This window comes from Saccopteryx bilineata, chromosome 4 (assembly GCF_036850765.1).
Source record: "Saccopteryx bilineata isolate mSacBil1 chromosome 4, mSacBil1_pri_phased_curated, whole genome shotgun sequence".
Taxonomy (NCBI): domain Eukaryota; kingdom Metazoa; phylum Chordata; class Mammalia; order Chiroptera; family Emballonuridae; genus Saccopteryx; species Saccopteryx bilineata.
In genome coordinates this window covers 156,075,524-156,091,289 of record NC_089493.1, presented here as the reverse complement: position 1 = coordinate 156,091,289, position 15,766 = coordinate 156,075,524, and the positions used below count along the sequence as shown (strand labels likewise).

The 15,766-nt window shown below is 48.6% G+C and overlaps 1 protein-coding gene and 1 non-coding gene across 4 annotated transcripts in view; both read left to right on the top strand.

The window, feature by feature from the left end:
* Window positions 1–35: 35 nt before the first annotated feature.
* Window positions 36–15,766, top strand: part of PHYKPL (5-phosphohydroxy-L-lysine phospho-lyase) — a 33,115-nt gene continuing 17,384 nt past the window's right edge. The window contains exons 1-8 of one of the 3 annotated variants that reach the window (XM_066272380.1): window positions 36–164; window positions 891–1,009; window positions 2,025–2,184; window positions 5,789–5,863; window positions 6,537–6,624; window positions 6,701–6,817; window positions 8,223–8,305; window positions 8,569–8,794. In XM_066272380.1, coding sequence (XP_066128477.1) covers window positions 106–164; window positions 891–1,009; window positions 2,025–2,184; window positions 5,789–5,863; window positions 6,537–6,624; window positions 6,701–6,817; window positions 8,223–8,305; window positions 8,569–8,794 — 927 coding nt within the window. In that variant the 5' untranslated portion in view covers window positions 36–105. Of the gene's footprint in view, window positions 165–871; window positions 1,010–2,024; window positions 2,185–5,788; window positions 5,864–6,536; window positions 6,625–6,700; window positions 6,818–8,222; window positions 8,306–8,568; window positions 8,795–15,766 lie in introns of those variants that run through there. The other 2 variants (XM_066272381.1, XM_066272382.1) reach the window with 2 other exon arrangements.
* On the top strand, window positions 6,083–6,188 carry LOC136337023 (U6 spliceosomal RNA). Its single transcript, XR_010731744.1, has one exon. It is a non-coding gene; the product is annotated as a U6 spliceosomal RNA (small nuclear RNA).

Below are 15,766 nucleotides of genomic sequence, written 5' to 3'. Positions count from 1 at the left end.
CGGTAGGGGCGGGGGCCGAGGAGAGTCGGGGCGGGGCCTAGGCGGGTAGGTGGTGAGGCCTCGCCTCTTCTCAGCGCTCTTCTCGGCTGGCTGACGCCCGGCGTCATGGCCTCCGGTCCGCACGGAAAGGCTGCCACCCTGGCTCGGAGGCGGCGGCTGCTCAGGTACCGAGACGGCAGCTCGGGCGGCGCGCACACACAACACTCGCACGTCCTGCGCGGAGCCCGCGGGCTCCGGCCTCGACCAGCCGTAGCGTTCCCGGCTCCCCGGCCCCTGCGGCTCAAGAGCCGATCCCAGCTGCAGCCGCTTCAGAGCTCTTGGCATTTACCCTCTGGAAAAGGCCTTTGCCTGGGACTTGGGGGGGACCTCGCCCAGGCGGCGCGCCACAGGACCTGGGCTTGGCCCACTAGGGAGTGAGTTCAGACGAGGGTGGGGGTGGGGAGCCTAGCAGCCTTAGAGAACGTCTGCCCGTTACCTGTGACCTGTGCCGAGGGCCCCAGGGACATGGGGCGCGAGCCAGCCACCTAGTGGGGGTACCCTTCCTCCCACTCATCCCAGCAAAGGAGCACTACCTTACGGAGCCCCGTGGGTCTTGGGTGGCCACCTTCCCCGGGATTCAAGGGACTGATGTGGGCACATGCGGAAATCAATAAGACCACGTAGCCTTCAGATGACTTAAGAAACAAGTTAAGTTTTAGTAACTGTTTACCCCTCCTTTTCCTCCTTCCCATTTGTCACCTGTGGAGGGGAAGCTGAAGGCAGGGAAGCAACATGGTGCCCTTCGTGCTTTTGCCCTTTCCAGAAATGGGGGGGGGGGGTGCTGTGATGGGTGGACCTCTTCCTCCAGGTCTGCAGACATGGCTGTACACTTTTTCTGCCTGTCCCCACAGCTCTTCCTGCAGACTCTTTTTTCCTGAGGATCCGATTAAGATTGTCCGGGGCCAAGGGCAGTACATGTATGATGAACAAGGGGCAGAATACATCGATTGCATCAACAATGTGGCTCACGGTCAGTACCATCCCTTGGGCTGGCCGGGCAGGAGAGGAGGCCAAGCCTGTGAATCAGGTCCAGAAGTGATCCTGAGGTGCATAGATATATGGAGAACTTGGGTTGAGCTGAGCAGCGGAGGCCCAGCCCTTCTGGTGTAACTTGTAGAAGTTTCCAAGCAAGAGCTGTGCTAAACCAGGCAGAAACCTGGGAGTCCATTTCCACTTGGGACTGATGTCAAGCTTGGAGAGCAGCAGTCAGCCCAGCCATGACCAGTAATGGTCTCCCCTGGCCGAGTGCTGGGGGTCATGGCAGGGCTGCAGCCCCAGTGACCATCTCAGGTCCTGGACAAGAACACTGAAGTAGGAATTCAGTTATCCAGATCGGGCTGCCAGAGCTGATGGGAGGAAAGTCTGTGACTCAGCAGTCACCTTAATAAAATAGAGGCTAAAAGCAGGCTCTAGTCCCAGAAACCCTCAGTTCATGCCCCTGTCCTTCACGTGTTAACTTTGTAATCTTAGGCAAGTTACTTAATTCTGTTCCTAAGTTTGCTCATATGAAAAATAGACATGATAATACTAGGCACCCACCTCAGGGTGCTTTAGAGGATCAACTGTGTTAATTCTTGTAATTTGCTTTGAGTGAGCCTGGCACCTGATGAGCTCCCAGCACATATACGCTGTTAGCATCATCTTTGGCCTTTAGGCAGTCATTACCTTCAGCCCCTACTGACTGGTGAGGTCAGGCCCACCAATAGATACGCCCCCCCTGCATACATCAAACCAGTTCCCACCAAAGACGTGGGTTTCTGCCTGAGAACATTTCCTTCTGTCAGAGTCTCTGCGCCTCCTTTCTAGGTCTCCCTTTCCAGAACTGGCATTTGTCTCCCACCTCTGCCCTCAGACCCCTCTTTCCTCTCCACCTCTCCCTCTATAATTGCATCTTTCCAGGCTGGGTTTATAGATTGGGGGTGGGGGAGGCCTGGTAGGATCGTTTGAGCAGAGTCAGCCATGTGATGAAGATGGCCCTCTTCCAGTTGGGCACTGCCACCCTCTCGTGGTCCAAGCAGCTCACAAACAGAACCAAGTGCTCAACACCAACAGCCGATACCTGCACGACAACATCGTGGATTATGCACAGAGGCTGTCCGAGACCCTGCCAGAGCAGCTCTGTGTGTTTTATTTCCTGAATTCTGGGTAAGTGCACTGCGGCCAGCCCCCGAGCAAGATGAAGAGAGTTGCTCACCAGTGTGCAGCATAGTATAGCTAACTGAGCATGCCTGGAGAAGAGAGAGCCCTTGCGCTGTGGGTGCCCGGGCTTCCCAGCTGTAGACCCTGTGCTTACTCTGTCTACCCATTTTCCTGGTCTTTTAATCAGGGGTGTCATAACCTCCCTTCCAGGATCTTTGTTAGGGCTTGTCGGGATAATGTGTTTTTTTTTTTATTTCTGCCTTAGAAATACATAGGCACAGTGCTGGGGGCTACAGCCCAAACCCCTGCTTGCCAGTAAGAAACAAAAACATCAAGTGATTCCTTAAAAAAATACAAAATTACAAAGGGGATCATTGCCTAGAGGAAAAGAACAGGGTATAATGAGGCATAAGAGCAGACTGGCCTGCCCTGAAGAGGTGATGTTAGACTAAACGGAGGAGGAGATAAGTAGATGAGGAGGAAGAGTGCTGCCCGCTCTATCATGAGTGTTCTTGTCAAGGTTGGTCACCACACAGGACAACCTAGGCAAAGGCTTTGCAGCAGGAAGAGTCATGGTACTCCACCACACTTGAGGCACTAAAAGGCAGCCAGTGAGAAAGTGAAGAAGCTGTGAGCCGGCACTTGCAAGGGAGACAAGGCCCTTCACCCAGAGGCTGATCAGCCAAGTAAAGAATCCATTTTATCCTAAGAGCATTGGGAAGTCATCAGAGGGTTTAGATCAGGCAAGTAATGTCATCAGGGCTGGGAGAGAACAAGAATGGACACTGTTAGGTGCCATTTCAAGAGCCAGATGACAGGCAGGGACAGCTCACACTAGGAGTGGGAGTGGAGACAGAAGTGGCAGGCAATGACATGCACCAGAATCAGCCTAGCATCCTGGGAGAGAACATTCCAACAAATCATAGTTTGAGGCATTTAGATTATAGTAACTTTTTTTTTTTTTTACAGAGAGAGTCAGAGGGATAGACAGGGACAGACAGACAGGAACAGAGAGATGAGAAACATCAATCATTAGTTTTTCGTTGCGCATTGCGACACCTTAGTTGTTCATTGATTGCTTTCTCATATGTGCCTTGACCGTGGGCCTTCAGCAGACTGAGTAACCCTTTGCTCGAGCCAGTGACCTTGGGTCCAAGCTGGTGAGCTTTTTGTTCAAACCAGATGAGCCCGCGCTCAAGCTGGCGACCTCGGGGTCTCGAACCTGGGTCCTCCGCATCCCAGTCCTATGCTCCATCCACTGCGCCACCGCCTGGTCAGGCAGATTATAGTAACTTTTATCATCATTATTGCCATTTATGTAGTACATTGATCAGTCCCAATAATTTCTAGGAAGTGGAATTTACATCTTCATTTTATAGATAAGGAAATAGCAGTTCAAAAAAAGAAACTAGCTTTCCCAGGGCCATCCACATAGTGGGTGGAAGCCAGAACTGGAACCTCTCTGCTGGGACGAGCAGGGAGCTGGGTCCAGGAGAGGGAGCTGTCTTGGCAGTGGAGAAAGGAACATGTGTTGGCTTACTGTACCAGATTCACTCTGGGTTCCAGTGACTTCCATGTTGCCAGACCAGTGGTGTCCCTGCTGCCCTCGTCTCACTCCGTCTCAGCAGTACTGACAGAGTTACTACTCTGGAAATGCTTCTGGTCTTGCTTCTAAGATGCTGTGCACGCCTGGTTTCCCCTGGCTTCTGGCTGCTCCTCCCGTCTCTCTTGCCAACTCTTCCTCTGTTCCTCAGGGTGGATCCTCTCTGAGCCCTCTCCTTTTATGATCTCGTCCGTCCCCATGGCATTGCATAACCTCCACATGTTGGTGCCTCCCAAATTTGTGTCTCAAGCCCAGGTGCTTCCCATGTGTTCTTCCCTCAGGTCTCTGACCACCCAACTTCACGTGTCAATAAGGAAGTGATTGTCTGCTGCCAAGACCTGATGTGAGGCCATGGCCCCGGCTCTCCCTTACTTTCCCAGGCACCTACCCCAGAGCTTCCCAAGAGCACATCCCTCTTGCTATCCTCCCTGCTTTGGCTCACCTAATGTCAGTACCATCTGCATCTGTGCTCAGGCAGAAACCCTCCCTCCTCCCAGTCCTGCATCAAGCCCACAGCACTTGTTTCCAGGATGTCTCCATCCGCTTCTGTCCATCTCCATGGACCACCTGCTCTCATTCCGTGGTCTCCTCACTTCCACTTTTTTTTTTCATTAATAATAGAGTATTTTTTAATTTTAATTTAAGACTACTGTGGGTGGAAAAGGGGCCACATACTAAACCTAAGAAGTTCAGGGGATTCACTTCCACTTTAATTACCTTCTACTCCATTACACACACACACACACACACACACACACACACACACACACACACACGTTTCCTCAGATGGAACTGAGTCACGTCTCTTTTCTGGTTAAAACTCAGTAGCATGCTCATTTTGGCAGCACATATACTAAAACTCATCAGTAGCTTTGCACAGCAACTAAGGAGATCCAGGCTCCTTCCAAGGCTCTGTGAAGATGGCCCTGCAGGTCTCCTCTCCCCCACTCGACCTATGGCCTCCCTGTCCTCTCGGTTCCTGAGCACACCGAGCACTTTTCTTTCACAGGGCCTTTGCACATGCTGCTCGCTGTACCTGGAAACTTCCCCCTGAGGAGTCAGTGCAGAGGATGCCTCCTCCTAGAGTCCTTCCCTGACACCCTATCGTAGTGCAGGCTACCAGAATAAAATACCACGCACTGTCACAGAGTGGGAGGTTTAAACAGCAGCCATTTATTTTCGCACAATTCTGGAGGCTAGATCCAAGGTCAAGGTGTTGGCAAGTTTGGTTTCTTTAAGGCCTCTCTCCTTGGTTTGCAGATGTCCACCTTGCTGTCTTTATATGGCCTTTCCTCTCTGTACATAAGTCCCTGGTATCTCTGTGTCCAAATTTCCTCTTCTTTTTTTTCTTTTTTAAAATTTTTTCCATTGATGTGTGAGAAAGAGTGTTGGTGAGGAGTAGCAGAGAGGGAAGCAGCAACTCCTTGTTCCACTTAGTTGTTCCATTTAGTTGTGTGCTTCTTGATTATTTCTTGTACGCGCCCTGATCAGGAGTCAAACCCTCAACCTCAGTACACTGGGACAGTGCTCTGTGCACTGAAACACCTAGCCAGGGCCTTAACCATTTCTTTAAATATAGCCGTATCCTGAGGTGCTGGGGTTAGGAGTTTAACATATGAATTTTGTAAGACACAATTCAGCTCATAACACCCCCTTATCTACAGTTGGGCACCATCTGATTTTCCTGGAGCACTTATCAAAATGCTCTTTCTTTGGTTGATTGATTGATTGATTTTTGGCTTTCATGCCACATACTTGAATATAAGTTCCAGGAGGGTCAGGACCTGGCTGTTTTACTGTTGTTGCCCTCAGCTCCTAGCACACAGAGGCATTTGATGAGCTGATGAGTTTTTACTAATGATTAATGAATGGTGTCCCAAGAATGTTCTTGCTTCTGGCAGGGCTCCACCTCCCCCCCCTACCCCAGGGTCTCTCTGTAGGAAGCAGATCTCCAGCAGGGAAAGCCTTGAACAGCTGTCTGAGCACTGCCCACCTTTTCCCTTGTAGATCGGAAGCCAATGACCTAGCCCTGAGGCTGGCCCGCCAGTACACAGGACACTGGGATGTGGTGGTATTAGACCAGTAAGTGCCATTCCCAGGAGCCTTGGCCACTGCTTGTTGGGGGATCAGTGAGGCTCTGATTTGGGGTGCCTTGGGCAGGAAGGATGAGGGGCCATGGCTGCCGAGATCACCCACACACACACCCAGTCTCTCTTCTAGGAGGGCAGCTTTTGAGGAGCTGAGAAAGCTTTGTGAGGGGTGAGAGTAGGCTCCACATCTGAGGTATTAAAAACTGTTCTGGTGCTTACTTCGGCAGCACACATACTATAACTGGGACAATATAGAAAAGATTAATAGGGCCCCATGCAAGGATGACATGCGAATTTGTGAAGCATTCCGAATTTTAAAAAGTTCCAACAGCGGCTCCCGTGGTTATGTCCTGCACAGGAGCAGGCCCAGGGTCAGAGCCTCAGCATGTTTAAAGTTCCTTTCAACCCCGAGGGAAAGCCATCCACTTCACAGACAGAACTGAGCCCACAGAGCCTATCTGATGAGCCCCTATTACACAGATACAAATAGTAAGTGGCCCCACGGCCTGTGCTCAGCCCAGCCTTAGGACTTGGGGGCTGTGTCGGATGCTGACCTTCCTTGTCAGAAAGCTGTGTCTCCTAAGGAGCACAGACACTGGTCAAGGCCAGGCCGGAAACACCACATGCCACCTGACCCTGAGCCCACCTTCCCTTCTCCTCCCCAGAGCTTATCACGGTCACCTGAGCTCCCTGATCGACATCAGCCCCTACAAGTTTCGGGACCTGGATGGACAGAAGGAGTGGGTCCATGTGGTACGAATGGCCCAAAGGGGCAACGGGTTGGTTCCTGTCCCCAGCCTGGATGACACAGTGCTGTCACTCCCCACAGGCACCTCTCCCAGACACCTACCGGGGCCTCTACCGGGAGGACCATCCCAATCCAGCCAAGGCTTATGCCAGCGAGGTGAAGCATTTGATCAGCAATGCACAGGAGCAGGGCAGGCAGGTAACCACATTGCAAGGGTCCAACCCAGCCAACAGTGAACATCATTTCCACTGTTGCCAACTGGTGTTAGAGATAGGGCCCTAAGAGACTCAACCAGATGTGTCCCAGGGCCCAAGCTGTTCTGGTAGGTGCTGCCTGCTTTCAGGAATAGAGGGTGAATAGGAGTTAGCCACTCAAGGTGGGTTTAGGAGTAGGAGGAAAGGCATCCTAAACAGAGGGCAGCCTGCACAGAGGTGAGAAATCATGTGAATGTGGGGCCAGGCTGAGTGGGCAAGAGGTGAGCCTGGAGAGGCAGGTGGACCCTATGCCGGAGGCCCACAGGCATGGTGCCAAGGGCTGGAGTCCATGGTGAACCTTCAAAGGGTTTTAAGAGGGAGAGTAATAATAAGAGCAGGGGTACACTTGAATGGGTTCAACCTGAGGGTGAGTAAGCAGTGCAGTACCCAACCTAAGTCAGTGCAGTGAAGATGGTGCAGGCAGAGATGGAACAGTTGCGTTGTACCCTGGAAAAACAGTGTCACGGTGACAGTGGAGGGGAGGAGGTTAGTGATTTTTGTGAGAGCTCACTGAAGGAGTGACAGACACACACGGGATATGTAGTGGAGACAGGCAGGCTGCATGGCCAGGAAGGTGGGCAGGAAGTATGGCCTATGTGTTTCAGATGCTCTTTACCCACTTATACAAAACCAGAAAAGAGATTGCTCTGGTGACAACGGGCAGGGGAACAGTTCTCCACCCCACTGGCCTTTCTGTCATTCCAGCAGTAGCTCTGAAGCAGCTCTGAGGCAGAATATGGTTTAGAAGTCATTGCTATAAGCAGAAGGGGTCATTGAAAGGTTTTAAATAAGACCGCTCAGTGTCTGGGTTGAGGCATCACCCTGGTCACCAGTGGAGGGTGGGCTGGAAGAGGCATCCAGTTTGAAGGCACCTGCAGGAGGCCAAGGCTGAAACTGGCAGATGTGTGGGAGGCAGGAGCATCCCGGAAGATGGGAAGGAGTGAGTGCAGAGATGACACAGAAGGAGTCAGGCTGTGCTGACTGACGGACACAGGAGGGGCTGGGTGAGGGAATAGGCCAGATTTCTGTTCTAAGTGGGAGGGTTGGGAGTCACCAGATGGGGGAAGGAGAGGAACAGGCTTATGGGTCAGAAATCAGGGGATTTTGTCTGGGGCATGCTAAGTACAGGAGTCTGGAGGCATCCAAGTCGTTAGAGTTGGTTTGAGGCCTTAAAGAAAACTGAGTCACAAACCCTCAGATGTGATGTGGAGCCCGGATTGGGCGATGGGGGTGCAGTGATGATGGTACATCATCCTGCTGGAAGCAGTCCTGAGCCAGCATTAGCAGGACTCTCTTGGCTTGCCACTCTGCACCTCCATGACTGTTTCTGACATTCCTTCTCTGCACAGATTGCTGCATTCTTCGCCGAGTCTCTGCCCAGTGTGGGAGGGCAGATTGTTCCCCCTGCTGGCTACTTCCCAGAGGTGGCAGAGTGAGTAGGTCGGAGAGGCTGCCCCAGGGAGGCCTGGGCTGTAATGGAGTTTCCCAGTCTTTGTTCCAAATCCCACCCTCACCTGTTCGCCAGATTTTTCAAAGCCCCTCAATAAATAGTAGTCCCTAGAAGGCCAGCCATCTGCCTAAGGCCCCAACCTTACTGTTGGCAGAGACAGGATTCAGCACCCCAGGACCTCCCAGCTTCTGCTCTGATCCCTCTCTCCGCAGTCCCCTCAGTCAGCCGTCTGTCCTCTGCCACAGGCACATCCGCAGGGCCGGAGGGGTCTTTGTCGCAGACGAGATTCAAGTGGGCTTTGGCCGAGTAGGCAAGCACTTCTGGGCCTTCCAGCTGCAGGGTGAAGACTTCGTTCCTGACATTGTCACCATGGGCAAGTCCATTGGCAATGGTCACCCTATAGCCTGTGTGGCCACTACCCAAGCTGTGGCTAGGGCATTTGAAGCAACCGGTGTCGAGTACTTCAATACGGTGAGTGAAGGCTCCAGGACCAGGGAGCACTGAGGGTTCTGGTGGGCCCCCCTGCTTGTCCTTAATAAGCAAAGGCCACAGACTTGGCACTGTGCCAACACAGGAATGTCCAAGATGCTGGTTGGGGTGGGCAGGGGTAAGTGGACAATTATAGCAGGTCAGAGGGAAAAAAAAAACCTCTTTAAAATTAGCATCAATCCAAAAGCTATGATAAGAGATCATGACATAAAACATCTGAAAGAAAACAAGAAGCCCTCTCTCCTTCCAGAAAAAGCTGCCTACTATGTGCAAGACGCTGTGCTAAGAGCTGATTGAGGTACATATGGAGCTGTCTGAGTGATCAGTGGTCTAGTATCGGGGTTCGTGTTGCAGTAGGAACTTAGAGGAGGGTAGCTCCCTGACCATGCAGCATAGGGTCGAGAGCACTCTCTTGGTGAAGTGGGTCCATGGGTTGCAGGAGAAGCCACAGCACACCCAGTGGCGCTAACAGCGTGGTTGTGTGGTGGGTGAGGGAAGCGTGGTGGTCACCAAGTAGCCTCATGGTATAGACCTGAGGAGTCTGGAGTGATCCTCAGGGCAATGAGGAACCATGAAAGAGTTTTAATCAGGGAAAGACAAGATCTGAAATACACTTTAGAAGGATCTCTGGTGATCAGTGTGGAGAAAGACTGAAGGTAGGCCACTGACCAGGCAAGAGAGGAGGATCCCGCCTGACCAGGCAGTGGCACAGTGGATAGAGCATTGGACTGGGACGCAGAGGACCCAGGTTCGAGACCCCCAGGTCACCAGCTTGAGCGTGGACTCATCTGGTTTGAGCAAAACTCACCAGGTTGAGCCCAAGGTCGCTGGCTCGAACAAGGGGTTACTCAGTCTGCTGAAGGCCCACGGTCAAGGCACATATGAGAAAGCAATCAATGAACAACTAAGGTGCCACAACGAAGAACTAATGATTGATGCTTCTCATCTCTCTCCATTCCTGTCTGTCTGTCCCTATCTGTCCCTCTCTCTGTCTCTGGAGGATCCCAACTCTGGGCATGGGCCACAGGGAAGAATAGAGAGGGACAGAGAGTTAGGGGGAAGAATTCCTCAATGTGACCTCCTAAAACAGTCAGTTTGAATTGGGGCCTGAAACAGGTCAATGTTTGTCAAGATGGTTGAGATCTGCCTGCCCTGTGATGGTGCAGTGGATAAAGCAACCTGGAGTGCTGAGATTGCCAATTCAAAACTGTGAGCTTGCCCAATCAAGGCACATATGAGAAGTAACTACTATGAGTTGATGCTTTTCACCCCCCCCACACACCTTTATAATCAATAAATAAAATATTTCTTTAAAAATTAAATATTTAGCCTGGCCTGTGGTGCAGTGGATAAAGCTTTGACCTGGAACGCTGAGGTTGCCGGTTCAAAACCCTGGGCTTGCCTGGTCAAGGCACATACAAGAAGCAACTATGAATTGATGCTTCCTACTCCCCCCCCCCCCTTCTCTCCCTCTCTCTCTCTCTTTCTTTCTCTTTCTCCTCTCTCTAAAAAATCAGTAAATAAAATTTTTTAAAAAAATTAAAGATGGCCTGACCAGGCGGTGGCGCAGTGGATAGAGCATCAGACTGGGATGCAGAGGACCCAGGTTCAAGACCCCGAGGTCTCCAGCTTGAGCTCAGGCTCATTTGGTTTGGGCAAAAAGCCCACTGGCTTGAACCCAAGGTCGCTGGCTCCAGCAAGGGGTTACTCAGTCTGCTGAAGGCCCACGGTCAAGGCACATATGAGAAAGCAATCAATGAACAACTAAGGTGTTGCAACGTGCAATGAAAAACTAATGATTGATGCTTCTCATCTCTCTCCGTTCCTGTCTGTCCCTGTCTATCCCTCTCTCTGACTCACTCTCTGTCTCTGTAAAAAAAATAATAAATAAAATTTAAAAAAAAATTAAAGATGGTCAAGATTTGGCAGAGGTCATTAAGGGCATATCCAGTTGATATGTATGTAGACAGAGCCTCTGCCCTGACAAAATCACTGTTCGGGAGGGAGATGGGCTCATAGACCCCTGATCACAATGTCATAGGGAAAGGCTTTGCAGAAGGAGGGTGGAGAAGAGGAGCACAGGAGGCTTATTGGGGATGTGGAGGGTGAGGAATTACCCTGCAAGGAGGAAGAAGCATGTTGTGCTCAGTGAAAGAACCCATTGGAGCCTGAACCTGGTATTTGTCTCAGTTGAAGAAACATAGATTATATAGTCAGTCCATGGTTCGTGAAAGACTCAGCATCTGTTCCTACATAGCCCTCTTTTAGTTAGTTACTTTTATTACTGATATAAGCATCTGAGAAGCCATCATCCCAAATAAAAGTTGGGAACTGGACAATAATCTGCATTTTTCTATCCGTATGGTTGCTCCCAGTCCCTGCCTCCCCTAGCCCAGGCGGCCATCACTCTGAATCCTGTGTTCAGTAGTCATGTCTTTTAACTTTATAAGAAGTGTATCATGCTGTGTATATGTAGTCTTTGGGAACTTGTTGGTTTTGTTTTTTTGTTGTTTTGTTACTGTTGTTTTGGGAGGTTTTTTGCCTAACATTACTAAGAGTCACCCACATTGCTTGTCACTGAAGTGCATTTGTTTTGATAATAATATCCCATTGTATAAATGACCACAGTTTATTTGTCCATTTCTGTTGATGTGCTTTGCTGTTGTTCCCATAGCTTTTGCTATTATAAACTGCTGCTATGGGCCTGACCTGTGGTGGCGCAGTGGATAAAGCGTCAACCTGGAAATGCTGAGGTTGCCGGTTCAAAACCCTGGGCTTGCCTGGTCAAGGCACATATGGGAGTTGATGCTTCCTGCTCCTCCCCCCTTCTCTCTCTCTCTCTCTTTCCCCCCTCTCTAAAATGAATAAATAAAATCTTAAAAAAAAAAAAAAAAAAAAGCATTTTAAACTGCTGCTATGAACCATTTTTGTAAGTCTGTTGTACATGTGCAAGATTATTTTTTAGGAATAACCTAAGAGTTGAATTGCTGGGTCATTTTTCACCTCCATTTTGAAACAATGACATCTGTTTTCCAAAGTAGGTCACAAGTTAACACCCCACCAGCAGGTGTAAGAGATTCTGTAGGTCAGTATCCTCTTCTACACCTTTTAATTTGTTCCAGTCAAGTGGGGTGTAAAGTTGTATCCCCTCAAATCAGGGAATGGTCTTGACATGGCATTCCCTGATTTTAGGTTATGTGAAGCACCTCTTTATGTGTTTATTGGCCATGTGTTTCATCTGTGAAATGCCTGTTTTTCCTTTTGTCCATGTTTTGATTTAGTTACTAGTGCTTTTCTTCTTTGTAGGGGTTTGTGTCTATATGTGTGCATTGTATATGCGTGTGTACGTGCATTCTTCATCATCTTGTTCCTTTTTCTTTTATAATATTGTTTCTTTGAGTCCTCTCTTCTGTTTTATTTACCTTTGCTTTCTTTGGGGTTTGTTCTGTTTTGTGTGTGTGTGTATGTATGTCTTTTTAATAAGGTGGATATGTAACTGGGTTTTTTTATTCATATAAATACATATTTAAGCCCGTAAATTTCCCTTAAAGCACAACTTTTACTTTGTATCCTGCTAATTTTATTACATATTGTTCCATTATTGCAAAAATGTGATTCAGACCCTGAGGATCTCCAAGACCCTTTCAGGGATCTGCAAAGAAAAAACTTCTTTGAAAATAATATTAACATGTTATTTGGTTTTTTTACTCTCATCCTCTCACAATGAGACAGTGAAGTGTCCCAGAGGCTACAGCAGACTGAATGCTGGGACAGATATGAGAATCCCACCGGCCAGACATTTAGGAGATTTGAAAACATATACGAACAAGGCCATGTTTTAAAAATATAGTTATTTTCATAAATATGATAAGATACACTGTTCTTAATTATTTTTAAATGGCATATTTAGAATTAATAAATATTTTTCAGATTTTTTCCGTTTTAATTTCTGTACAGTAAATATTAATAGATATAACATATAACAAAAGCTGTTTGGGTCGCTCAGTAATCTTTGGAGTATGAAGAGATTCTAAGACCAAATGTTTGAGAACCTTAACACACTATTGTTCAATTCTAGATTTTTAAGTCTTTTTATTATTAATTTCTGACTAAGGACACTGACGTCAAAGGTCATGTCTTACCCTGGCCAGATAGCTCAGTCACTTAGAACATCATCCTAATCTGCCTGGGTTGCAGTTCAATCCTGGTCAGGGCACATACAAGAATCAAGCAGTGATTTCACAAATAAGTGGAACAGCAAATCAATGTTTCTCTTTCTTTTTCCCCCTTCCTCTCCCTAAAATCAATCTTTTTTAAAAAAAAAGAATTTTTTAAAGGTCATATCTTTTTTTTTTTTTTTTATTGATTTTTTTAATTCATTTTAGAGAGGAGAGGGAGAGACAGAGAGAGAGAGATAGAGAGAGGAGAGGGGAGGATCTGGAAGCATCAACTCCCATATGTGCCTTGACCAGGCAAGCCCAGGGTTTCGAACCGGCGACCTCAGCATTTCCAGGTCAATGCTTTATCCACTGCGCCACCACAGGTCAGGCTAAAGGTCATATCTTGCTGGCCGGTTAGCTTAGTCAAGTAAGAGCATCATCCTGAAACAATAAGGTTGCAGGTTTGATCCCTGTCGGGGCACACACAGGAAGCAGCCAATGAAAGCATAGCTGAGTGGAACAATGAATGCTCTCTTCCCCTCCCTTCTCTCTCCCTCCCTTTCTATCTTGAAAAGAAAAGAAAATTAAGCCCTGGCCAAACAGCTCAGGTGGTAGGAGCATCGTTCCGGAGCACAAAGGTTGCTGGTTCAACTCAATTCCCCAGTCTGCACATGCAGAAGCAATTCACTGTTCCTGTCTCTCTTCCTGCCTCTCTCTCAAAAAAAAAGGGGGGGTTATGTCTTGTGTGATGCTTCTTTTGATACTTATTCTTTCTGTAAAATGTGTCAAGGTGATCTAATACTTGCTTGTTTTACATGTCCTTGAGAAAAATGTGTATTCTCTAAATGCAGAATTCTGAACACTTCTTAGGTTACACTTGTTAATTATGTTGTTTGAATTTTTTTTTTAACTTTTTTTTTTGTATGTTTCTGAAGTGAGAATCGGGGAGGCAAAGAGACAGACTCCTGCATGTGCCCAACCAGGATCCACCCAGCATGCCCACCAGGGGGCAATGCTCTACCCATCTGGGGTGTTGCTCCATTGCAAACAGAACCATTCTAGCACCTGAGGCAGAGGCCATGGAGCCATCCTCAGTGCCTGGGCCAACTTTGCTCCAAGGAGCCTTGGCTGGGAGAGGGGGAAGGGTGGAGAAGCAGGTGGGCGCTTCTCCTCTGTGCCCTGGCCGGGAATCAAACCTGGGACATCCACACGCCGGGCCAACACTCTACCGCCAAGCCAACCGGCCAGGGCTGAATTTCCTATATTCTTGCTGGATATTTTTTTCTACTTAACCTGTTAATTGAGAACTATGTGTTGAAATCCCGCAACATCAAAAACTGATTTTTTATTTTTATTTATTTATTTTTTTTTTTTACAGAGACAGAGAGAGGGTCAGAGAGAGGGATAGATAGGGACAGACAGACAGGAACGGAGAAAGATGAGAAGCGTCAATCATCAGTTTTTCATTGCAACACCCTAGTTGTTCATTGATTGCTTTCTCATATGTGCCTTGACTGTGGGCCTTCAGCAGACCAAGTAACCCCTTGCTCGAGCCAGTGACCTTGGGTCCAACCTGGTGAGCTCTGCTCAAACCAGATGAGCCCGCACTCAAGCTGGCGACCTCGGGGTCTCGAACCTGGATCTTCCGCATCCCAGTCCAATACTCTGTCCACTGTGCCACTGCCTGGTCAGGCTCAATTTTTTTAATACTATTAATATTTACTTCATATATATATATGAAGTAATATATATATATATATTTTTGTATTTTTCCAAAGCTGGAAACGGGGAGGCAGACAGACTCGACAGACTCCCGCATGCGCCCGACCGGGATCCACCCATCATGCCCACCAGGGGGCAATGCTCTGCCCATCTTGGGGTGTCTCTCTGCTGCAATCAGAGCCATTCTAGCGCCTGAGGCCAGAGGCCACAGAGCCATCCTCGGTGCCCGGGCAAACTTTGCTCCAGTGGAGCCTTGGCTGTGGGAGGGGAAGAGAGAGACAGAGAGGAAGGAGAGGGGGAAGAGAGGGGGAGGGGTGGAGAAGCAGATGGGCGCTTCTGTGTGCCCTGACCGGGAATCGAACCCGGGACTCCTGCACGCCAGGCCAACGCTCTACCACTAAGCCAACCGGCCAGGGCCTACTTCATATATTTTGAGGTTACTAAATATATATATACTTTCTTTTATTTCTATATGTTCATTGGGAATCAAATCTTTAGTTTTAAACTGAGGTATAATTGACATAACATATTAATTTCAGGTATACAACATAAATGATTTGATATTTGTATATTTTATAAAATGATCACCACAGTGCCCTGGCCAAGTAGTTCAGCTGGTTAGAGCGTTGTCCTGATACACCAAGGTTGCAGGTTCAGTCCCTGGTCAGAGTACATACAAGGCTCAACCAATGAATGCATAAATAAGTGGAACTACAAATCGATCTCTCTCTTTTTCTCTCTCCCTCCCTTCCCCTCTCTCTCCTTCTTCCTCTCTCTCTCCCACTCCCTCCCCTCTCTCCCTTCCTCTTTCTCTAAAATGATTACCACAATGTGTAGTTAACATCCATCATCATACATAGTTATAAGTTGTTTTTTTTCTAGTGATAAGAACTGTTGAATATTAAGATCTACTTAAAAACAGCAGATAGCCTGACCAGACGGTGGCGCAGTGGATAGAGTATTGGACTGGGATGCGAAGGACCCAGGTTCGAGACCCCGAGGTTGCCAGCTTGAGCACGGGCCCATCTGGTTTGAGCAAAAGCTCACCAGCTTGGACCCAAGGTTGCTGGCT